The 26,033-nt window shown below is 36.1% G+C and overlaps 1 protein-coding gene across 1 annotated transcript; it reads right to left on the bottom strand.

Moving 5' to 3' along the window:
• Window positions 1-1,912: 1,912 nt before the first annotated feature.
• On the bottom strand, window positions 1,913-26,033 carry LOC114247274 (transcription factor SOX-9). The gene is made up of 3 exons (XM_089730956.1): window positions 25,606-26,033; window positions 6,527-6,673; window positions 1,913-2,872 (listed from the first exon to the last, which is right to left on the bottom strand). Exons 1-3 carry the CDS (start codon window positions 25,716-25,718, stop codon window positions 2,464-2,466), a joined length of 669 nt encoding a protein of 222 aa, XP_089587082.1. The 5' UTR covers window positions 25,719-26,033; the 3' UTR covers window positions 1,913-2,463.

Genomic DNA, 26,033 nt, shown 5'->3' with positions numbered 1-26,033 from the left:
TTAATTTTTACAGATTATTTAAGATCTACATTTAAACTAATGAAAATGAAATGAGGATAATTATAATTAAATATATCCCATTTTATTTCATTTTCTTGATTTCATACAATTCGTGAATAATATTATAAATTGTACAATGTTTTTGAGCAAATATTACGTAAAACCTTAAGATAATTAAAATTTACTAGCAACTATAGATTTCATGGTTTAATATTCCGTAAATTAAATTAGATTCACGAGTTTCAGATTAATTTTGTTATTAAAAAAAAAACACTCACTGGTGTGTGACCTTAATTCGACACGTTTATTACCAGCAAGAAATATCATAATAAGTATTTGTATTGTATGAGTATCGTAATCAGTAATGGTAAATATATTAATCGGGTTCATTAGCGGCGGTCGCGAAAATGTGAGAGCGATAAGATAGGGGTAGGAACAAGGGAGGCTTTGTATAGTAGCGGGCGTGACCCGGGACTTCGCCGGAAACCCAGCCGCTGTAGGTCGGTAATCTTCGCAGACATCTGACGAATGCATATTACAAACGTATGTAGAGCGGATTGCTGGAAATTTTAATTATAATTTAATGATACAAAGCAATTTATTTTAATGTTGCCTTGTCAAAAACATTTTATTTAATTATTGTTTTTAAGATTTTCGATAGTTGTGGATACGATAGATGTTTTCGCTGTTTTATTATTCACTATGGTAGTTTTCCAATTACAGAGCATAATGCGACTCAGCGACGCACAATGCCGAATTATGCTGAAGCTTAGTTTAGCATTATGCCGCATAATGCGCTCTTGTGCTGTAATTGGAAAATTACCTATATCTTTCCCAACTTCGTTCAAAGGACGGATACTTTTTAATTAACCAACGAATCGTGAAAAGTTTTTAATCGCGTGATACTTTTTGTAAATTTCCGACAAAAACTGGTATACATGCAAGAAAAAAATCTTAAGTGACAAAACATTTCAACTATGTATTATTTGTTGGTTGACCTTGGTTGACCTTCTAGCTTATTTGATGGATTAATTTTATTTAACCTCTTACCTTGTGAAACACGTTTGTTTTGCGGGATCGGGGCTTCCAAAGCGGGAGCTTGCTAAGACTTTTATAAGAACTTTGCTTATAGTTTTACCGGTTAAAAAGCTGTCAAAATTTGGACAGATAAAATAATTCACGTATCATCATTTTATATGTTCCTGCCAAAAAATCTTAAACGTTGTCAGTAGAAATGTTTGGTCAGATCATTTGTAATATTCTTATTTTCAATTTCAATTTGAAATTGTTTTATAACTTAATACCTCTAATCCTTGTTAACGTATTATGATATTATGTATAGATGGTAAGTAAACTATGCAAGAAGATACTATTATATATCATGAATTACTTAAAGTTTCTAACTTTTTGCCACTGTTGAAACAAGTATTTTATGTTTTTTTTAAAAAAATGGGCTAGACTGATTTGCTAACGTGGACTTGAAACAGGTAAATTTTAAATGAAACACTTTTTTTGTGTAATGGCATATAAGTCACTTATAATTCTAAATAATCACAACAATTAAAAACTAGGAAACTAAAAACAAGTTACAACAAAAAAATATTTCACTCGATGATGGCGAGAAAACTGTACTTACATAGATAGTTCATTAACATTTCATTCAGTACGAAGTCTTGAATTTTAAAAATGATCACAATTAAATCTACGTAATAACTTTGGAAACTGAGAAATATGAATCTCAAAAATATATTAATAGATCTTGATTGCGTTACTTAATTAAAAATAATTTTAAAATAAAACATACAATGGACCTTCTTATAAAGCATTTTGAAGATAATAATTACCTACTGTATCTTAGCACTGTGCGTATTGGTGTTTTTTTTTTTTATTGCTTAGATGGGTAGACGAGCTCACAGCCCACCTGGTGTTAAGTGGTTACTGGAGCCCATAGACATCTACAACGTAGACGCGCCACCCACCTTGAGATATAAGTTCTAAAGTCTCAGTATTGTTACAGCGGCTGCCCCACCCTTCGAACCGAAACGCATTACTGCTTCACGGCAGAAATAGGCAGGGCGGTGGTACCTATCCGCGCGGACTCACAAGTGGTCCTACCACCAGTAATAAGTAATTCCTCAGTGCCAAGCGTAATGTTGATTCAAAATATTTGTAGCGTCGTTTAGAAGTCACGAATCGCACAAAAACTTCTTATTATTATTACACTCGAAATGATAATTCATTGCAAGTCCCGTATGTTTATTTAGTACTAGATTAAACGCACGTGCGCGCGAAGGAACCGTATGGCGAAATAGATCTACTTATATTATATACAGCTTACGTGACCTATTTTACAACTTAACAAAAAGTCTTGGACGGGCTTGATATAGTTTATCAGCCCACAATATTCGCGGATATTATCACCGTTTACTGATCGAGTTCCGATGATTGAATTTACTAAAAGGCTTAGGGGTGATCAACGTAATGTGGGCAATCAATACAGGGCGGGTGGAGATGGGACGGTACCGGACCGTATAGAGGTGGCGGTACGTGGTGCGTTAGTGTATGCGTTCCGTATCGTGGTTGTAGCTCGTGGTAATTTGGCACCGGTCTGGGCTCGAGGTACTGGTCTAATTCGGTACCGTCCGGTGGGCCGTCCATTAGTAAAGCAGCGGATATTTCCGGCATGCCCGAGAAATCTATGTGGTTTCGATCAGGAGATGATTCCCGTTTGACTCTCGGAGTTGAAGCTGAAGCTAGCGGTGGCTTCCGACGTCGAGGCTGGTATTTGTAATCCGGGTGCTGTTTTTTATGTTGCGTTCGTAACTTATCTGCTTCTTTAATGAAAGGCAGCTTCTCCTCTTCGCTTAAATTTCTGTGAACAAAAAATTGATGCTTAGCTAAATATAAAACATTAAAATAAGTTATAAAAACAATAAAATGCAAAGTCATTTCTTGGTTTGTGAATCCAATGATATTATATTATATAAAATGGAGCGGCGCGGCGTCGGCGTCTCGACTGATAGTATCGGCGTGTCTATATTCCAGATGCTGTCTAATATTCCGTCGGCTTTGTTCGAATGTAGCTCTCCGTGATTAGACTTAAAATAAACACATGTCGAATAAAATGCGACATTCAAGTTTATTAAAAATGTAGGCGTCACACTGACACTATATTCTGCCTATACCTACTAATTTCAAAGATCATGTAGAGTTTATAAATTGTTTTCTCTAAGCCTTTAATTGCTATAGTAAGGAAAACGACCTCAACGCCAACTGCCGAATTTTGTTAGCCGACTTCAATGTGGAGATACTCAATTCGATTATATTTTTTTGTTTTATGTTACCCAGTACTTTTTTCTAGGTCAACTGATTTTGATGATCCCTTTTTTACTTAAAACTAGCGCCTCTCATGTAGTCCCATTTATAGAGTTCTGACCAATCGTTTTAGAGCTGTCCCCAATATGGTTTATTTAATTTGTCTACATTGATCATATCTATTTCGTAGGAGTCGGTGTTCTTAATAATTGGTAAACTAGTAAATGTCATAGTAGTCATCATCATCCATTTCAATAACAATATAAAATGTTAGTGAGAAAACGAAATTACAGCTTATTTCACTTGAAGTCCTAACCAGTGAAGTTGCAGATTCTTGATACAGGCAACTTTGGATTCAAATATTTACGAACTAGTACAAGCTTTTAGCTGCACGATTTTTTGTCAACCTACGGGTGGTCCTTGACAGCAGGTTCTGTATACGAACTAGATAAACTACCTTTTTTTTTAGAGCAAAGTATGTTTTTGATTCAAACCTCCAAATGCGGTTCTGTCCTACTATGGACGCTAAAAGAAATTAAAAGTCGATTTCTATTATCTTGCGAATTTAACGTACAATTTTCTATTTGAGAGAGCCGAAACAGTTACGAGATGTTATCGCGGCAGTTAGCGGCGATAGCATTTTAATGAGTAAACAATCGATGCACGCCGCGCTGCATGACGCCGCACGCGCCTCCCACGGTCTCCGCCACGACCAAGTCTAAAGAAATACATGCATTTCACTCTGTGACTATACTTGAGTCGTCTATTATCAAAGGTGGCAATCTGTCCATTTGGACAAAAAAAAATTATTGATATTTCAATACAGATTGATTTGAATATAATCGTCTCCTTCAAAGAATACGGTTCAAAACCTGCATTAAATAAAGGTTAATACTTAACCTGTTATTTATCTAAGATGTCGTTCAGAAGAGTTTTGTGACTGCCAATGGAATACAATGTCAATAATTCGTTTTTCTGATTTACCAATAATTATCCAAAAGTCACATTTCCGGCTTTGATAATAGTCGACTCACTTCACAGATCACTTCGAAACTACGAGTCGTTATTTTGCAACCAATTCGAACCCACATTCGCCTCAAATCTGCAACTGTGTCATAACGATATGTTATTATCAATATCACAACTGATCTACCTATTGAAACAATATGAACAACGAAAATAAATTTCAATATTAGTTACAGTTTAATGTGCACAAATTCTATCATATTTAGGTACAACAAATCACCAGCTAGTCATTTTGAGGTTGGCAATTTATTAATTTATATCGTAGCGGTTATGTCATTGTTTTCGATATGACAAGTGGCGTAAAACCCAGACTTGGTTCTCTAGTGACAGCCAGTAAGTCAGTAAGTAATAACTATAGTTCGTTGACACAATTAATTCAATGCTGACAAACACCAGAGACACGAAGACAAAGTCTCGGACACATTTTGATGTCTTGTTTACTACAATTACTATGTAGTCGTCAAACAATTAATTCACGTTTGATGTCCGAATAATGACACAGGTGACTATCATTAGCAAAAAGAGGTTCACTGTTGAATGTAGGTGTCTTCCTAAATTCACCACAATCCTATGCTGCTCGCACCTACCCGATTCCAGGTAAAGCGTTTTATAGGTAGGTATTCATCATCGCTATTCAACCAAAGTTTCTATACCAATAACATTATAAACAACGAAATCCCTAATTGTAAACATGTTCTAGAATTTTTTTTTTTTGAGTGCCAGGATCTTGCTAGAAGTATGTTTGTGAACAAAACAAATAAAGAATTGGAAAAGGGGGTTATCAGCCCCAAACATAAAAAAGCAGCCGGAAGAAATGCAGTAACTACAGAGGAACAGCTTTATTACCCACAGCGTACAAAAACCCACGGTTCCCCACGTTTTACTAATAGAGCCATATTCACAATCGTTGGTGATTATCAGTTTGTCTTTAAACGTAATCGTAGCACAGTCCTCCAAATATTTACTCTGAAAAAAATAATGCAAAAAAATGGGGGGGGGGGGGGGGGGTAGCATACATTGGGTCTTTGTAGATTTTGCTAAGGCCTACGACATCATAGATAGACGGACGCCATATGGAATCCTCACCAGCTTTATCGCTTAGAAGTTGGGTTCAAGGAGACGATGTCCCGACCGAGTATACGCGACTAGTGACGTCGCGGAACATACAATAAACAATTGTAATACGCAACGAAAGACTGTAGCGTACGCAGTGTCGCTGTAAGTATCTCAGACCAATAAAGTAGCAACCCTAAAGTCCATCAACTTTTTTATCATTAACCTTTTTTTTATTGCTTAGATGTGTAGACGAGCTCACAGCCCACCTGGTCTTAAGTGGTTACTGGAGCCCATAGACATCTACAACGCAAATGCGCCACCCACCCTGAGATACAAGTTCTAAGGTCTCAAGTATAGTTACAATTTTTTTTATTTTTTTATTGCTTTGATGGGTGGACGAGCTCACAGCCCACCTGGTGTTAAGTGGTTACTGGAGCCCATAGACATCTACAACGTAAATGCGCCACCCACCTTGAGTATAAGTTCTGAGGTCTCAAGTATAGTTATAACGTCTGCCGCATCCTTCAAACCGTAACGCATTACTGCTTCACGGCAGAAATAGGCAGGGTTGTGGTACCTATCCACGAGGAGTCACAAGAGGTCCTACCACCAGTAATTAGGCTAATTACAATTTTGCGCGTTTGAATTTTATTACACGATGTTATTCACCTTCACCGTGGAAGTCAATCGTGAACATTTGTTGAGTACGTATTTCATTAGAAAAATTGGTACCCGCCTGCGGGATTCGAACACCGGTGCATCGCTACATACGAATGCACCGGACGTTTTATTTTTTAGGCCACGACGACTTCTGATATGTATATAATCTGAATCTCGGAAACGGCTCCAACGATTTTCATAAAATTTAGTATACAGGGGATTTCGGGGGCAATAAATCGATCTAGCTACGATTTATTTTCAGAAAATGTTGTTTTATTCGTGTTTTCAATAAGCAACTCTTCCCGACATCTATTGGCGAATAATAATACTATTTTTCTTAATTGAGGGTAACTAACTGCTTAAAAGACACAACAAGATGGCGTTATAAAAAAAAAACGAGCAAAGCTCTGTCATCATCTAGTATCTATCGAAGCAGTAACATTATTATTTAACAGTTGAATTTACTTACTTCCACATGGATCCTAATGATTTGCTGAGTTCGGCGTTGTGCAGGGAGGGTCGTTCGGCCGACAAACGCCGGCGCATCGCTTGCGCGAATACCATGAATGCATTCATCGGTCTCTTGACGTGTGGACGACGCATACACCCACCACCTCTGCAATACAAAGCAATTTTTTTTATACCCTAACTAGCTGACTTGGAGAAATTGGTGTTTACTGGAAAGGTCGAGGGTAAGCGACTAAGAGGCAGGAACCCGACCTATTGGACGGACCAGATTCGTGCAGCCCTTGATACCACAGTGCACGATGCTCTGCACTCAGCTGCAGATAGGAACAGATTGCGGTGCATTATATGAAAACAAACTGTTTCAAGACCATGATCACGACCCTCAGTAATGAGGAAACTGACGGAAGGAGGAGGGGGAGCTGACCCGGCAGACTTCGTAGTGCTTCAATCGACAAATAAAAAACCTAAACTTTTGTATAAAATAAACTTAAAACAAACAAAAGGAATCGGTCCGACGGGGGACACATCAAAGGAAAAACAAAATTATTATTTTTATTTAATTCCGAGCATTTTCATATTTATCTACCTTTTAAAACTTCTCTGGACTTCCACAATTAATTCAAGACCAAAATTAGCAAAATCGGTCCAGCCGTTCTCGAGTTTTAACGAGACTAACGAACACCAATTCATTTTTATTTAAATAGATTTGATTTGTAAAGTAATCAAGGAAAACTTAATACGTCTCAAACCAGCAACGGCCATGTCATGGTCATTGTTTAAATTTGCCGAGTATTACGGCTTCCATTGTTTAATTAGGTATAGTTCTATAAACAGTCAGATTTCGGTGCCAAAACCAAAGTAATACTCCTGCCACATAAATATTATGAAATACGCACTTGAAATAATCGCGTTCCGGAACTACTCAAATTGGTTTAGCTTTCGGCGTGCGCTCGATAATTACCGGGTAACCGAAGCCATCAAGCGACCGATATAAAGAAAACAAATTACCAGTCACCCTTTATGTGCAGCGCACTACTAAACATTGGTGCACGTAAAATTTGTAAACAAGTCAAAGTGGCGCGGTCCTCGTCATTTTACGCTCGTAAACATCTCTTATTTTATTACTTTTTTTTATTTTCTAATGCCGCGTTCGGGTTTCCTCGCGATCTGAACGCTGACAATAAATTATGTTTTTTTCTTTAAACACTGACACGGCACTAAAAGTCGATCGATTTCTAACGGATTACTCTCGGGAAGCAATACGAGGAGAAATAATCACCTATGGTTCGGCGAACTTGAGGCGGTTTCCTTGTTTATTAGTTCGAACGAATTCTTGTAACGTTTCAACTATATCTATACAACTAACGTAGTACGTTACTATCGTAAAAATTTAGATTGAATCGTCGTTTTTATAGTCATGTTTAATTTTGTAATAACGTACAAATCATATTGCGTGTGTGTGTGTGTGTTATGTAGTTATTGTTGCAGAGATGCGGACCTACCACACAGAGTCATCTGGTTAGTAACATCTCGCCTTCTGACAATCCCTGATAGTACTTGTAGTTACTAATTTAATTGCTACACTTAACTGTGTACTTGTTAGCTGCGCAGAGATTTATAACTGTTATTGTGATGTTAAATTTAATCAGAATTGATGACTAGTTATAAAAGCACTGTTCCAACATATGTAATTTTGGTGTTTAGGTATATTCATAGCACATCATCAATAAATTGTGGACGTTATATCGCGGTATTATGACTTTAAATATAATTTCTTGAAATCTAAGTTGTAATCGAATAGACAAAAAAAAATCCGAAAGGTTTGCTATGAATTTCAATACTTTTTTTTAAACAAAAAATTATCTTCATTTCAGCTTCATGAAAATGACAAAAGAATAACAAAACGCAATTACAAGTTTCGAAAAACTTCATTACATCCTCCATACATATACAGAGTGTGACAAAAAAGTTTTATAGTCGTACGCTTAATGATTTACAGCCGTAGTTCATGATCGTCTGCAGAGCACCATACATCCACTCAAGTATGTTCATTATTATAAATATATATTATGTTGGTGTAGGTAGGTGATTTCGTTTTTGTATTAGCTAATAGAGCAGTATTGTTTACAAGTGCCACAAGTACCTACTACGAAAACGTGACGGCGCGTTTTAATGTTCCTATTTATTTTGTAAGCAGTAATTGAAAAAAAATCGTTATTTCCCTCTGTCTGTTTCTCCGCTTACTTCTTCGAAACTATGCAACCAATTTTGAGACCATTTTCGCTAATAGCAAGAGCGGTAAACGAGGAAGGTTTTGCGTTTACAATTTGTAGAAATTTTGAATAAAATGGCTGACCTATGACGGTGTTATGTCAAAAAAACGCTGGTCAATTCAAGAGAGAGAGAGAGATTAGTACATGCGTCCGAAGCTGCCCACGAAAGCTACTTTTAAATAACTTTTGGATGGACACACTCTTGGTATTATAACATTTAAATGTTTATTAAGAAAGTTGATCGTGAGTTAGTTTATTCCAGTATATAAGGAGTAACGACCGGAGTTGGTTCCGATACACCCTACATTTTTATTTAGTTATCATATTGTATGAGTAATATGTGCACTAAGCTACACTAAGAACTAATTAAATCGATCAAGTGTGTTTCGAACCAATTCTTATCACTTCGATGAACAGGCAAGCTCACGATAAACGGTTACCTTAAGACAAAACTTTCTGCAGTTTTTTTTTAAACTAAAATATCCAGACACGCTTCGCTTTTACTGTCGTTATCGTTTTGTTATTGTTCAAAAATTGTAAAACTAATTCATGGCTCACCTTAAGGACTATTCAAAGCCTATAAATCTATGAAATACGTGTAAACTCAGGCGTACGTTCATGATACCAGAAAAAATAATCCGAACGGCGAACAATGATTGTACCGAGTTGAATGACGATCGAAAGAATTATTTAGGAAGCCTTAGAGGACAAATATACAAAGAAACCTTCATTTATAGGTCTAACTTGACCAGTGCACTGAACTTTTAGTATTTTCGATCGATAGGAGCAATAATGTAAGACATTAAATTAATTCATCTGGTTCAATAAATTACTAAACGTCACTAAAACAACGATTAGTAAAAAAATATTTTCTTTTGGTCACATAGATTTCATAAATATGTATCTTTACTTTTTGTCTACAATATACACGTGTCAAATATTTTGTAAGTTATTGTTTTATGTAATACAGCGTACCGGAATAGTTTCAAACTACTTTTTAACAATGGCTAAGTTTATTCTTTAATCAGTGGCAGTTTAAGGTTCGGTAATTCAAATGTAATAGATGGATGTAAACAAAGATTTTGTTACATGAAACATGACGTCATTATGAACAATTGCGATTTTTTTTTCCATGTTACAAAACTTTAAGGGGCGTCCCCGCGTTTTGCGAAGCTATGGATATATTTGTTGAAAAAAATAAAAAAATAGTTATATTTTCATAAATTACAATTATTCGTAACTCATTATTGGATTGCATTTTATCATGGTAAACTTCAGAATGTCACAGCGACTTGAAATAGTTACTAGGAGGTATGTTCATCAATAATATTAATATCATATTTAAGTATGTTTACTTGTTACAGTTTGAAATTTCATGATGATTTCTTAATGTGTGGCGTGTGTTTTCAAGAATACACCTTCACTTTGTTTCATGTCTACAAAAGTAAGTTTTAATAAAGTAATAAATCGAGACGATGTTAGATCTGATGTCAAGTGGTCACTGGTACCCATAGATGGTACGTATGGGGTTATCATAACGTGAATGTCACCTTGAGATGTGAGACCGAAAATCAAATTGTAAAACTGTGTGGACAGTTTGCCTCATATCGGAATGCATGACTGTTTCAATATTTTAATGTAGGTATATTTGAGCATTTTATCAACTACTTTTTGAGCTTCTCATTCGCGCCAAAACTGTTAGCGTCACTACTCTACCACATAAGCTTTTTGTTACATATTTTTGTAACCCACACTATAGACTATACCAATCTATAAGCTGTGCAAGTTTTATTTTTTATTACACGGTGCTATTGCTACTTCTTAGGTTTCGTTTGTGAATATATATATTAGGTATATATTTATTTAAAAAAAAAACAGCGTGACCTTCCTTAAAATTTGAACTCAAACATAGTTCCATAGAAGCAAAGCGGTCGTTATATTCGAACGCAAACGTTATGTCAAACGCTTCTTACGTAATAAGTTTAAAACGTAGCGATAAATGTCCTCGATTTTTACCTAGTCCAAGCAAGGTACATAGCAAACGAGAGCACGTGCTGGAGGCCATTGGCTGAGGAAGTCATAAAGAGATGGTAGCTGTCATCTGTGACGAGCCCGCCCTCGCTATTTCTGCCTTTCAGAGCAGCGCCGACGCAGCCGCCCACAAAATGCTTTACCACAAATTTGCAAACTAAACGGAGTCGTAATTCTATTATTAGTACCTCTGGCTTAAAGATATATATGAAAGGAAAATAAATAATTTAATATAATAAATATGTAAAACTTAAGTTTGGATCGAGTCAAACTGAAGCTTCAATTTTTATTATGAATTTGATATTACTGAAGGAATTATGATTATGAATCCGTTTTATCCGTTCTCGGTCCGTTTCCCTAAACTACAAAATAATATTTTAGATTCTCTACGTCATGATGATACGTAACTGGTTGCAAAAAAATTTAAGATATAGAGGAAAATGAATGAGGTTATAATATGAACTGAGTTTAGAAAATAGTTTTTTTTCTCTTCTTGAGTAAAAAATAGACATTCAAAAATTGACGCGTCAAAGTGACTACTTGAAGATTTTAATAACTATAATAGAAATTATGTATTAAGAATTAAAATGCTTATTGTTTGCCAGGATTTTGGATTTATTTCATTTAATACAGTTTTTTTTTATTTCTCGTGCTATAGACATTTTACAAAGTCAGTTTTCGCAAAAATAACAAGTCCATACCAACTCGTCAATAATAAGTACTAAGCAAAGTAAAGAAAAAGAAAATCGGTTGACAAAGATGACAACTTGTCATTGCTTATGAGATGTGTGAAAATCACTTAAGTCATGAATACTGGTATATAGAATGTCATGCAAATTTGTGTCATGTAATTATGTTAAGTTTAACAGGCTCAGAGCTCCACACTGCAACAAGCATCGCAACGTGAAAGACGTCATCTAAAAAGACACGAATCAAAGTCTCGATTACATTGGAATAACCGTTATTATTTATTTCCAACAGGAACTCATGATGCTTCGCGACCGAAATAGATTAGACGGTGGTGCCGACAATTACACTTTCAGTAGTGCTCTGCCACTACGTCATGGAAGCTTCAACGGTGCACCTTCTTTATTAATTGAGTCAAAATTCGAAAATTAATTGTCGTGTCGTTGAATTTATTGGCAGTATTTTTAAAAATATATAATTTGACTGAAGCCACGTTTTTTTTTATTGCCTACATGATTGAACAGCTTCGCGGCCCACATGAAAAGTGATTGGTGGAGTCTTTAGAGAAGACAACGTAAATGACGTTCCCGTACTTGGGACATGAAGTTAAAGTATTAATTGTATTGTAAAAAAACTATCTCACCCTACAAACTGGAGCGCTTCGCGGCAAAAATAGGCAACTATTGGTGGTAGGACCTCTTGTGAGTCCGCACGGGTAGGTACCACCACCACGTTGCCTATTTCTGCCGTGAAGCAGTAATGCGTTTCGGTTTGAAGGGTGAGGCAGCCGTTGTAACTATACTGAGACCTTAGAACTTTTATCTCAAGATGGGTGGCGCGTCTACGTTGTAGATGTCTATGGGCTCCAGTAACCACTTAACACCAGGTGGGCTGTAAGCTCGTCCACCCATCTAAGCAATAAAAAAAAAGGCAAGACTGTGGCATCTACCCGTACGAGAATTACAATGTGGACTAATACCCTAAAACCCATCTAAGCAATGAATAAAGAGAAATCTTGATTTAGTTGAGAACCACGTATCGGGAATTTTATTGTGAACCGACTTCTCCGGTTTGAAGTGATTATACTCTGGTTTCATATAAAAACCGAATCTAGATTTAAAAACATATAAAAAAACTAGCCGGCGTCTGTGTAGTTGGCGTGTCTGTCTGTCTTGTCTGTCTGTCACCAAATCCTGAAATCTTATAAACATCCTGAAGCTCCGTTATCTTTACAGGCAACTTAAGCGCGACAATAAAACAATTAATGACGTCATAAAATGGGCCGGTAGCGGACAGATGACTTTTTAACCGTAATCATTCTGGTACTTGAAGCGAAGGTTGGTCCGATTGTAGCTGACTGGTAATTAAGTCTGATTAGATAATACGACACCTGGCTCTGGTCACCCTGGGAAAATATGTTTCCGATTAGGGTAGTGATATCGTTTGTGCGTTGGAATGGGGAAAATTTTCTCACCGGGTACTTCGATAACAATCACCTGTTCTAAATAAGTTCGACTGTGGATTGATAGCATTCCGAATTCCGAACGAAAATCGTTTTTAGTATTTAGCTTAGGGTATTTTCAATGCGCTCAGGGATACCACAGTTTATACTTAAAACATTTAAAAAAAATATATTTGAAAATTCAGTATATTGGTGGTGGAACTCATGTCACAAGGTGAGTGGCGGCATTTATATTTTTGTTGTCTATGGGCTCCGATGACTACTTCACACCAGATGGCCCCTGAGCTTGTTCAGAAGTATAAGAGGGTGGAAAAAATAAAATCCTTAAAATTCTGGAATGGGCAATATTTATGTCAATTTTGAAGTATGATTTAAACTTAAAATTTAAATTAAAGTTAACATATTTCTACTGTCTCCAAACCACCGCGAAACGAGCGAAGGAATTGGAATTATAAAAATTTAAACATTAAAATGTTTGCACAGTGTCAATTTATATTTTCATGATTCGCCGCTACCTACTACAACCTAACTGATATTGTGCTGGAATATAGATAGCGTGGAAGCCACTAGTTTGTTTGATCAGCGGTAATTCTGAGAATTAGTCGACAATCGTGCTTACATCCCGGAAATCAAAGAACCGCCTACATTTTATATAATGTCCAGAATTTCCGCAACCATGGTCACATTATATTTCCGTCAAAAGCTTTTCTATGCTCCTCAATGGGTAGATTAGGTCATCTCTTATTAAGTGATTGCCGGAGTTCATAGATAAGCGAACGGTTCTTACATTTTTCCTTCGGCTTTGTCGAGTCGTAGTAGTTATCGTCGTACGACTACTGTTAGGGTTCAATCTCATGTTTTTTATTTTTGCTATATTATTTCCGAAGTTTCGAATACAGTTTTGGTACACGAGTATGGTAATTTTTTTATGAATGAGGAATTACTGATTGCCCAGAGACCTTTCCAGTTTCACCAGGACAGGTGGGCGAGCAAAGGCTCAGCCAGGAGGGGTGGGACATTTGCTAACAGCTGCCCGAGTGAGCGCTTCCAAAGGATACCTAACAACTCAAGAGCAATTGCTTCGCGAATTAATCTACTACCAGATTAGAATCACGACCCGCTGAGAAGATCCAGCGAGAAACTCAGCGGGCTGATGCATGGGTAAGATTGCACGTCGAAATCTTTGCCGAGTTCGTCGAGTAGGGTGACCGGGGTTCCTACTCCTAGTGTTAGAGCAAAAGCGTCTATAGTGTCATTTCGTCAATATTTGAATATTGTGCTCACTGTCGTCTATTTTTCTAATCTTCTCTTTTAAGCGATAAAAGTAATTTCAATTATGAACATGTCTTATTTATGTATTTACGTACACGTCCTATATACTGTACTTTACTCATTAGGAGTATACAATGCAACTAGGTACTTATACCCAAAAAAAGTGAAGTAGTGTTCATTCCATGATCCAAATTCGACCACAATCACTGAATGAAACACACTTGTTTCACTTTCTGGTACATTACCAATCGTATTATAATAAGAGTTGCGAAAATCGGTTCTAAATGAGCCTACATCAGGATTATAGAATATGTTGCATCAAAATTTAGTATTTACGCCTTTTTTAGAGGTCTTATTTGTTTTTGATTAACTCATGAGTCAGGGTACAACGTTGTTTCGTTACGTGACCATCTCTATTAGTCAACTCCAGCCGCAAGCTGGGTTCAAAAAAAAAAAAGAAAATCGGCTAAAGAGCCGATTAAGTGCTACTTGACTGTTTTGTCTTGCCTATTTTTATATACAGACTAGCTGATCCGGTAGACTTCGTAGTGCCTCAATCGATAAATAAAAGACACATCAAGGGGACACATTAAAGGAAAAACAAAATTGTTTTTTTTTTTATATAATTCCGAACTTTTTTATATTTTCTCACCTTTTAAACCTTCCCTGGACTTCCACGAATAATTATCAAGACCAAAATTAGCCAAATCGGTCCAGCCATTCTCGAGTTTTAGCGAGACTAACGAACTGCAATTCATTTTTATATATAGAGATTAACATAGTCTGCCAAATTGCTTCATAAACAGGTTTTATGCTTTCATTGTGAATATCATTTGTGAACGCATGCTGGTTATGTTTCGTTAACAATCTATGCATGTGTATTTGAGCTATAAATAAATTGTTATGTCTAATATAATACATACAGTCTTGCAATATTTTGCTATTATGGTTTTTTTTTTCAATTTGGACCAATCGCATTGGAATGTAGTCCGATTAAAAAAACGTTACCACGGGTTCTCGAATATTTCACGACCATAAAATTTTACTTAGAAGATTGTCTCGGAAATTCCTAATAACGGAATGTGGGTAATTTTAAAATAACTAAAACTGGTAATTCGTTTAAAATAAAACTCTCTTCTGACAGTGGAAAAGCCTTACTTAGTTTATTTGAACTTAAAACAAAACCCATTAAATCACTTGACTATGAAATGTAAAGATAATTTGTTAAATAGCATACCAGTATGAAATCCTTGAGTCGCACTGAGTCAGTATCAATTAGTGTGTAATATGTGAAGGGTGGGTGAAGATGCATGGGAACGGCCCGCGCATCTGTGTCCACATTAAACTGATAACGTGTCGTACGCGTTATTTACGTATTTTGGACGTGTTATTGGCGTAACCGCAGTTTTATATGCAAAATTGTTCACCTTAGCATCGTTTTTTTTTTATTTGAGACACGGAATCAGCATCTCAAGTGCCTATACTGTTTTTTTTTTATTGATTAGATGGGTGGACGAGCTCACAGCCCACCTGATGTTAAGGGGTTACTGGAGCCCATAGACATCTACAACGTAAATGCGCCACCCACCTTGAGATATAAGTTCTAAGGTCTCAAGTATAGTTACAACGGCTGCTGCACCCTTCAAACCGAAACGCATTACTGCTTCACGGCAGAAATAGGCAGGATGGTGGTATCTATCCGCGTGGACTCACAAGAGGTCCTCCCACCAGAAAACAGAAACCCACCGTTTTTCAAAAAGGAACGAATGTTTCATGGTACAAATAGTTAGGTAGTAGTGCCAATCCGTGATTGCTCACAATACACTCTATCAACGTAATCCAGAAGCAATTATTTTAGCGTATCGATTTCAACACGCGTGACGGTTGTTCGGGGTCACGTGTTAAGAGTATGTGTTTACTTTTTTTTAAATGGAGCCTACTGAAGATTTGGAACCAAGGCGTAGTAGCACACGATTACAGCAGGCGTAATCATAATTATATAGTTACGCATATGATGTATAAACAGACTAGCTAGCTTTTATAATAGTTTTTATCTCTGGTTGTGTAATCATTACAATAGCTTAAGAATGAAAATATAAGTATCTTTTTTTAGTATTCACTATGATAGGAGGGTAGTGAAACAGTACTCTGTTATAGATGTAGATGCACATAAAGATCGCTTGAGAAAGTAAAGAATAGCTTGTTTATGTCTACATTGTATAGTGAGTTGATTTTAATATTTCTCCATCGAACTTCCACTAGGTGAAACTATAACCTTAATTCAACTCTCACTGTTTTATTTCTCATTATTAAACCAGTCGTTGGTATTTCTGTTCGTTCGTCACGACCAAAAAATGTTTTTAACTCGATCAACGATGCAGACGAACACTATATATTTATATGTCACTAGCTTACCCGGCAGATTTCGTAGGGCCTCAATCGATAAATAAAAGACCTAGCCTTTTGTATAAAATACACATAAAACAAACAAAAGGAATCCGTCCGACGGGGGACACATCAATGGAACAACAAAATTGTTATTTTTATTTAAGACCGAGCATTTTCATATTTATTTACGTTTTAAACCTTCTCTAGACTTCCACAAATAATTCAAGACCAAAATTAGCCAAATCGGTCCAGCCGTTCTCGAGTTTTAGCGAGACTAACGAACAGCAATTAATTTTTATATATATATAGATTTTCTATCATCAATTGTGGTATTTACACAAAATAATATCATATCTGATAATATCGTATGCGTTTAAGAATGAATCGCGAAATGAATGGTGTAGCGGTAACGAAGGGCCGACGTTGCGGAGGCCGGTGCTAACCGCGCACATTACCGGGGCCTCGCTAACCGGCGCGGTGCCGGCCAGATTACAACTCTGTCAATATTAGAACACGTTCCCGGAACACTTGCCACTCTCACGGGATAATTATTGAAACGCGCACAATACAAATATGTTATATATGCACTGACTGGCGTTTCGATGAAACGTCTTTCTTCATATCACAAAAACATGGTTTTTACAGATGTCGTTCCGTTCTTCAATTGCTTCGTTTTTTTCTTTCTTGTAATTCGCTAAGTAATTATTAGGTGTTTCGCTATCAAAACATTATGTTGGCATATTTATATATAGGGTACCTAAATATTTCTAATAATCAACACCATACCAATAATCACATACTAGATATACGAAGTCTTTGTCGTCTAAATGGATCAGGTACCAAGTTTTCTGAAGAGATACCCACTCAACAAGTGTTCTCGAACTGACTCACAAAAGAATAACATTATGCAATAAAATCAAAGCAACAAAATTAATTTTGCATAAGTACCTGATTATGGTAGGGCATATCGGATAGGCTGCATGGATAAGTGCCAAGATCTTACCTATTCCTAGAGTGAAGCAATGATACGTTCTGGCTTGAAGGGCAGGACAGCCGTTACACTATACAATTAAGAATTTTAAGCCCATAGAGTTTCTCGCTGGATCTTCTCAGTGGGTCGCGACTGCGATCCAGTGGTAGATTCTGCGAAGTACTGTCTTGCTAGGGCCAATGTTAGCAATACTTCTGGTTTGAGCCCCGAAAGCTCACCTACACGCTAGGGTAACGCTGATATAGCCTCTCAAGGCTATCAGCATAGGTAGAAAAAAAAGGGAATTTGACCTCATGTCTAAAAGTGTTGATGGCCCACATACTTAATGGCCTAAGATAAAATATACTAAAAACTACTAAAAAACTAGATGGGAAATTAACCATCATCCATTCATGCAACAGGAAAAAAAAATATAATATCCATCTTGCGTAGCTTTCACGATTACAAATTGTAACACTTAAAAAAACCTTATATCTTAATTACAAATCGTAGGTTCAAATGTCAATCAGCTAGATGTACGCGAAAGGCGCGAAGTGGCCTGTACAAACAGGGGGTGCAATGAAGCCGCGGCGGCACCTGTGAGTGATGTTTGCGCCCCCACTTACACCGTGGGCCACAATCACCTCCGCAAACCGACGGGATGTTTGTTCGCACCGGAGCTAGGGAGCCGCCTGGGGTAGGCGAGGAAATCTTAATCTGACGGAGCTTTGAACTTTCATTCGTGGACCGTTTCAATGGAATTTAATGCTTTTTTTTCTACCTAAGCTGATTGTCTAGAGAGACCATCTCAGCGTCACCGGGCTAGTTGGTGAGCTCGCGGGGCTCAAACCTGACGATGTTGCTAAGAAGATCCGGCGAGAAACTCATTGGGCTGTGTCTGTGGGTTAATTTACTCGCCGAGCCCTTCGTCACAAGCGACGGGTTCGAAGAGAACGATGACGGGTGCTTGGGGTTAATTTTATGGTATAGCTGCTTGGGATTATCGGAAACTTTAAATCAAAGTTGCTTTAGAAAAGAATGAGCACGAGACCAGGACAGGATATTCTTTTTTATAGAAAATTATGTATTTTTTTAATAAAATTCTATTTTACCATAAACAGAAATGCCACAAAATAAATGCAATTTTTTGTCAAATTAAATGTTTAAACAAATTTTACCCGTAAAATGATTTGTTTACGATATTTTACATTGCTTTGTTTATCAATATCTAAAAGTAAAGACAAAACAGTTGGGGTTTTTTTTCATTTTTGTTTGTAAGGCGATTTCCTATCGATTAATTGCTAAGTAACTATTGATGAGTTGTCAATTTTCATAATATGGATACAGTTACGCAGTTATTTTTTCACTTTTACAAGACGTCGGTGACAAAAGAGAAAAAGCTTTTGTAGAGAAATGAGCACATGCCCGACCCGGTGGTGAGCAGTCGTCACTCATCAGCAGCAGCAATATCAGGGGCATAACCAAGCCACTGCCCATTTAAAATCGTATCGGTTTCATTGCTAGAAAGAAACTTTTTAAATTATCCAAAATATAGGAAAATTCATCTGTAAAATTATTAAAGTGCATTATTTCATTTAAATTTTTCGAACAGTTAGCTATACAAGCTCAATTTAGAAGATTTGTGTTGTATTGGAGTTTCTTGATGTTCAACGTAAGACAAAAGAAACGCGGCAAAGTTAAATACGTTTAATTAGGAATGAAATACGCACATATATAATATCCATAACATATTTTCTGAAAGAGATCGTTTTTAGGTAATCTGTATGATTAGCACTAACACCGCCCATACTGTGTATTTTGTTTGATTATTAATAAGTTGCTTATTTGACCAAAATTTATATGTGAAAATTAAAATTTCCCGTTGGACCAAATTTAATACAAAACACCAATTAAAAACAACCAAATATAATGTGAGCTACTATCGTTATCTAAGAGTTGGGGGAGTCCTCAGCTGACAGACCTCCATCCCATGTACCCTCGTAGATAAGGCTCCTACAGTACAAGTGTTTACATAAGCAGACTTATCGCTGCCTCATGCGGAAATAAATCGGTACGCAGGAAGGGAACTAGATAAGTTTTTTAGGCATAATGCGTCGATGGTAACTAAGATTTCGAGGCGTAAATTTTCTAAGGGAAACTTTAGAGCAGGGGTCGGCAACCTGTTTGTCCTTAAGGGCGCAATACTAGATTTGAAAATCACCGAGGGCGCATATTTTACAGATAATCAACAGGTATAAATAGGCATTAAAAAAATCAGATTTTTTATAACTTTATTTTGTTGGTGTCATACATAATGATACATATAATTCGGTGTGAAACTTGGGTGTCCATATTTTCAGCTAATTTCTTATAATTGGGGATTTATTTAGAGCTCCCGGTCCTTAAACAATTATCTAAATGTGAGTCATTATTTGGTAGTTTTAAATGGACGGTTTACGCGTGGTCTATTCGAAATACGATCACACACTAACAAAAAATACGTGCGTGTTATTAGATACGCTCAAGGTTAGCAAACTGCTAATCTATGCACAATCCTAAACTCAACTGCCTACTTGCTATATATCGCCCTTTCACAAGAGTAAGTAAATCGCTCTAAAATTCGCGCATTCAAATTCGATCGGGGGCGCCGCGTTGCCTACCCCTGCTTTAGAGTCTAGATTAATTTTAAGATTCATTAAAAACTGGAAGGATGTATTATTAAGTAAGCCCTTTGCAAGTAGTGTGTGCAACGCGTGCTAACTTCGTAAATTAGCATATTTTAATATATTTTTTCAAACTTCGTGTATGGTTTGCCATATCTTCTAGTCCCAAACATTTGTTGCATGGTCATGGAGCTTCAGGACTTTTTATGAAGAGAATTGTAATAAATTTGCTAAAATGCACATTAAATGCTAAAGAAGCATGAATGTAAAATTTTACATTTCTAGTGCTTTTTTAAAGAACATTAATCAAACCTCTTATTCCGTATCTTCTCTTGAAGGTTTCAAAGAGATTTCTAATGTGTACAATAACGTAATTGAAATAAATTAATAAATATAAACTTTTAAGTAAATTGCCAAATTGCATTTGTCATGAATTGCTAGATTCAATATTATTATCATACAGTTTTTGTGACACTAAAATAGAAATTATCTTTACATCAAAATGTATAGAAGTCATAGGAGTAAATATAAAAAAAAAACATGAACAGTTCGAGATATTAAATTTCAATAAACTATTCTGTAAATAACTTAAAATTCCCTGTAAAAGAATGAACATCACTCAAAGCGCCGGCATTTGGTAAAAAAAATTAATAGATAACACCAGACTTATTCAATTACGGTCAAAAGATCATACCGCTTTTTGTAGAGGCACGCCGCTGACTTTAGGACGACAAATTAAAAATTACAGATACTCAACTAGCATTAGTGATAAAATAAATGTGTAAAGGGAATCGAGAAATCGTTGTAACTTTTCTAGTCTTACTAGTCTTCTAGTCTTCTAATGCCGAATATTTGTCATCATTCAAATCGATATGGGTACAGCTTAATGTAAAATATCTACTTTAATCAATACTAAAATTAAAAAGAGAATAACATAAAATTGAAGTGTGCTAAAAACTATAAAAAAGTGTCCAAAAAAGAATAGGTTACGTAAGATGAATACCAAATACCTAAAAAGTTAGCAACATCCTTAATTTTTTTATTGCTTTCCATCGCTAGGGCAAATTTCTTCTTGCTCGCGTATTCTGAGGTAAAGTGGTCTACAGAATCTAAGCCCAATGCAAACGTCGAAACGTTATAAATAATATAATGTCAATAGAAAACCCGAGATCAAAATATAAAAGTTGTTTTAATTTTATATATGACTCGCAAATACCGGAGAAAATATAAGTACAAAATGTACAATTTTGCTTAAATTGCATTTGTCTAATGCAATTTACCTTACGTTAAAAACTTGGCTGTTTCAGTTCAAAAATCAATAGGCAGTAAATACTGTTACAAAAGGAAAGCTTAAGAAATAATGTTAAAATTTTACTGGTGGTAGGACCTCTTGTGAGTCCGCACGGGTAGGTACCACCACCCCGCCTATTTCTGCCGTGAAGCAGTAATGCGTTTCGGTTTGAAGGGTGGGGCAGCCGTTGTAACTATACTTAGAACTTATATCTCAAGTTGGGTGGCGCATTTACGTTGTAGATGTCTATGGGCTCCAGTAACCAATTAACACCACGTGGGCTGTCAGCTCGTCCACCCACCTAAGCAATAAAATAATAATACTAATAAATCTACTTGATGATACAAATCATAGTGGACATCCAATTTATAAGTGCGCAATTTGTAAATCTCTATGTAGGTATGTACTGCATTGATGTTAATCATTGATAATTACGAAAAAAATCTTCGAAACTAGTTATGTGTTTTTTTTTAAATGTTGTATAACTGATGCTAACGACGAGATACGGTATATTCTTGAAAGTTATTAAATTAACAAAGTATTTTTATGCTTTATATTTTTAATACTAATGTAGTGGATATTTACAAAGTTAAGCTTGCATAATTATATACTTCCAGCGAGAAAAACACCCGCTCACTGGAAGATCTTCTCAATATCGTGTTCCTATATACGCATATTGCAGAATATTAATAACTAAAATTAAACAACCTTGCTTTGGGCCTTGTTGTGATGTAATAATTTTAGGTCATAGAATGTAGACATCTGTTCACCATATTAAAGATGTCCTGAATTGCGACATTCCTAGTATTGTTTTCATAAAAAAAAAGCTGATTGTACATATCACCACGATAGGATTCGATTGTTAGTTCTAACGCGAAGCAATCTCGCTTTCAAGGGTAGTCACAATTCGATGGCAACTGAGACTTCAACCACATGCCTCAAAGCGGGCGCCGGCCTTTACGATAAGGGGTCTATGCAATTAAAATTACTTGTACGGATTAATCTCTCATTTTATATTGTCATAGCTGACCCGGCAGACTTCGTAGTGCCTTAATCGATAAATAAAAGAGCGAAACTTTTGTATAAAATAAACTTAAAACAAACAAACAAAGGAATCCGTCCGATGGGGGACACATCAAAGGAACAAAATTGTTATTTTTATTTAATTCCGAGCATTTTAATATTTATCTACCTTTTAAACCTTCTCTGGACTTCTACAAAAAAATCAAGATCAAAATTAGCCAAATCGGTCGAGCCGTTCTCGAGTTTTAGCGAGACTAACGAACAGCGATTCATTTTTATATATATATAGATATAAAATAGATTATATCGGGGGGTAAAAGCTATTTGGTTTAAGCGACATTTTTGTAACTTTACAAGAGCCATTTCTTTAAAGGTTAAAAAATTTTGAAAAAAATATCATGACAATGAAACTTCTTGAGCTATTAGAATGCGGTAAACTTATTATAATTGAAGCTCAATTAAAAACATCGAATTGTTGATGCTAATACCAAATAAAACGGAACTTTTAATTACAAAGATTAATGTCGCGTATTAAGCTAAAAGTCGCTTTAACCAAATAGACTTTTACCGCGCGATATTAATTCTTACGTCTCGAGTACGAGTATATTTTTCGTGGTCACCAAAAAACAGATTTTAAATATGAATACTGGACTATCGGCGTATTTCATAAAGTATCCGAAACGTCGGAATATAATGACAATAGAGACACGAGATCAAACCGTAAAAGTAGATTCAATTATGTCTATGATTCGCGAAGACCGAAGCAAATGTGAAGTCTGAGCTTAACTTGAATGCTTTATGCCTGAAGCCGTGAGCCGGACTGATATGTTCTTTATTAAAATGACTTAAAAACTGTTTAGTTTTGTTCATTTCAATTTGATTCAAACTTAGTACAAACAATTCAATTAACTTGCTATTTAGTAGTTGAATCGGTAAAATCGACGAGCGTTATCGTTACAAATATTAGCCACTTTCCCTTTGCTTACAAGCATTTTTGATTTGAGTTTAGTTATTGTGAACTATGATATAGCTACATCCGCCCGATCTGTATGTATAGGGTCCGTGAGTATCCGATCTTTCAAGGAATTAATATACTTATAGTGTACTAGATAGAGTGAAAATGTACCAAACGGTTATTTAATGAAATTGCAATAATATTGATATAAATGAATATTTTAATAAAGTCTCAATAAACAGTAACTTTTATGTTATCTTGTACACTTAATAGTATGCCATTAACTTTTATAGCGTAGGTATACGTGTGGACGAACAAAAGTCTTACATGATGTTTACTGGATACCCGCGGCTATAGACATCATAACGCAAATACCACCATCACTTCGAGACGTGATCTCAAAGTCTTGTAATTTAACAACGGCTGTTCCTACTCTTCAAACCGGAACGTATGACTGCTTCGAGGCAGAATGAAAAGTTTTAATGCTAATTTTCAGTTAAAAAGAAAAAAAAACAATCCATCAAAGTGAGCTGTCATCGTTTAACAGAATAAAAAAAAAACTTAGGTACATAGATAAATAATATAATGAATGCTATTCGTTATCAGTAACGAGCTTAAGTGAGGCATTATGGTTAATTTATACTCCAGTAGGTATCGCTTTCATAAGCCGCAGGTCGCGGCCTCTTCGCTAACGAGCCATCTATATAGAGCTCCGCCCAACAGATGACTCTATTATCATCTAATTACTTGTCGTAAGTAAAGTCCATGCATAGTGATATTACATGTACAAATAGTTAGCTAGCGACAGGCGGCATTTTGCCATTGGTTTTCCTGCCATAGGCTTTTGAGCGACTTCTTTCTGCGATGCAAGTTCGCCTGTATTTGTTGCTGTTAAAAAAATATATTTTCCATATCAGTTAAAATGAAGAAAAAAAATTAGAAGCTTAAAATACTTTGTTTTCAAACTTTGTACGTCAAGGATTACCCATAGCGCTAATTTTAAAATAATTAAGCTAAACTAAAAAATGATAAAGTATCTATTTCAAATTTCATACTGAATATGAATCTAGTTTTTAATCTAGTTGGCAGTAAGGTTCTATATACACTAATGCAAAAAAATATAGGATCTCTGAAAACCTGCTGACTGATTCGTCTTAGATAATTAAACTTTGTTTATAATTATTCAGATGCCATTAAAATTTATCTTTAGTTTGTTTACAGATTGATCGGCGTTTTTTTAACACGTATATTTTTTGACAGAATTTCACGGGTCCGTTGTGTTCTGTGTTTGTGCGTTCTGCGATTTTTTTCTTTTTCTCTTGGTTTGATTTTAGTTTCACGTAAAAAAAAAACTATTGCAATAAGAGCTTTTCTCTCCAATTCGGGCAAACGATCACAGGGTACTTTATGGAGTTACATTGACTATTTTAATGTATTTCGACTATACTGTTTTTTTTCTTTTCAATGTAACTAGCGTATAGAAATTACGTAGGGGTGCTACCGATCCTGGGTTACTCCGTTCCACCATGGGTTTAAAGCAACGATTTTTTTTTCTTCATTTTGCGGCTTTGAATTTATAGCACGGTATTATACTAGTTTCAAGGAAGCCATCGGCGAACACATGATAGCTACACGACTGTTTCAAATATATTATAATATTTATTCGTATTTGTCCCGGGATTGAGCTACAGCATGTCTACAAATGCATCGGGCGATATAGCTATAGATAGATATATAGTGAGCTATGAAAAAAATCATGGGCACATTATTGCACATATTTAGTAGATACATTTTTTTATTGCTTAGATGGGTGGATGAGCTCACAGCCCACCTGGTGTTAAGTGGTTACTGGAGCCCATAGACATCTACAACGTAAATCCGCCACCCGCCTTGAGATATAAGTTCTAAGGTCTCAGTATAGTTACAACGGCTGCCCCACACTTCGACCCGAAACGCATTACTGCTTCACGGCAGAAATAGGCAGGGCGGTGGTACCTACCCGTGCGGACGCACAGACATACATACATAACTACATAACACATACATAAATTAACGTTTAACTTACTTCGTTGGTTGCGGCAGTATTGTATCGTAGTCAAATATTTTCACGAGTTTTCCGACGGCCTCGTTTATCTCCAGCTTGTCCCCGGACCTGTCGCGCTCCTGGCCCCAACTCATGGTCACTTCAACGATAAAACGGTATATTATTTAAAAAAAAAAGAATATGTTTATTATCGAGTTGCCTGCACCGAAATTTAGATGGAACGTGAATAGCGCGCGTGCGGTCGACTCGCGCGCACACACTATAAAGAGTTCCTTATGCTCCGCGCGTAAGTACAAAATATTGTCAGAAGGGGCGCGCGCTCCCGACTGATATGGCTCTTCTGCGCGCCGATACGAATATAATATGCAAATAAATAAACGAACAAGCACAAAACGGCAAGAATGACGTGTTTCGCAAATAAAGTTCTCAGATTACGTATTTGACAAAAA

Source organism: Bombyx mandarina, chromosome 11 (assembly GCF_030267445.1).
Source record: "Bombyx mandarina strain Sakado chromosome 11, ASM3026744v2".
Taxonomy (NCBI): Eukaryota; Metazoa; Arthropoda; class Insecta; order Lepidoptera; family Bombycidae; genus Bombyx; species Bombyx mandarina.
This window is presented reverse-complemented; position numbering and strand designations above follow the sequence as displayed.

Bases quoted from the DNA above. Each gene is read 5' to 3' on its own strand.
- LOC114247274 (XM_089730956.1), bottom strand. From the start codon at position 25,718: ATGAGTTGGGGCCAGGAGCGCGACAGGTCCGGGGACAAGCTGGAGATA. The intron at 6,674-25,605 runs GTAAGTTAAACG...TTTGTATTGCAG, and splicing joins ATACTGCCGCAACCAACGAA to AGGTGGTGGGTGTATGCGTC. The intron at 2,873-6,526 runs GTAAGTAAATTC...TTTTGTTCACAG, and splicing joins TCATTAGGATCCATGTGGAA to AAATTTAAGCGAAGAGGAGA.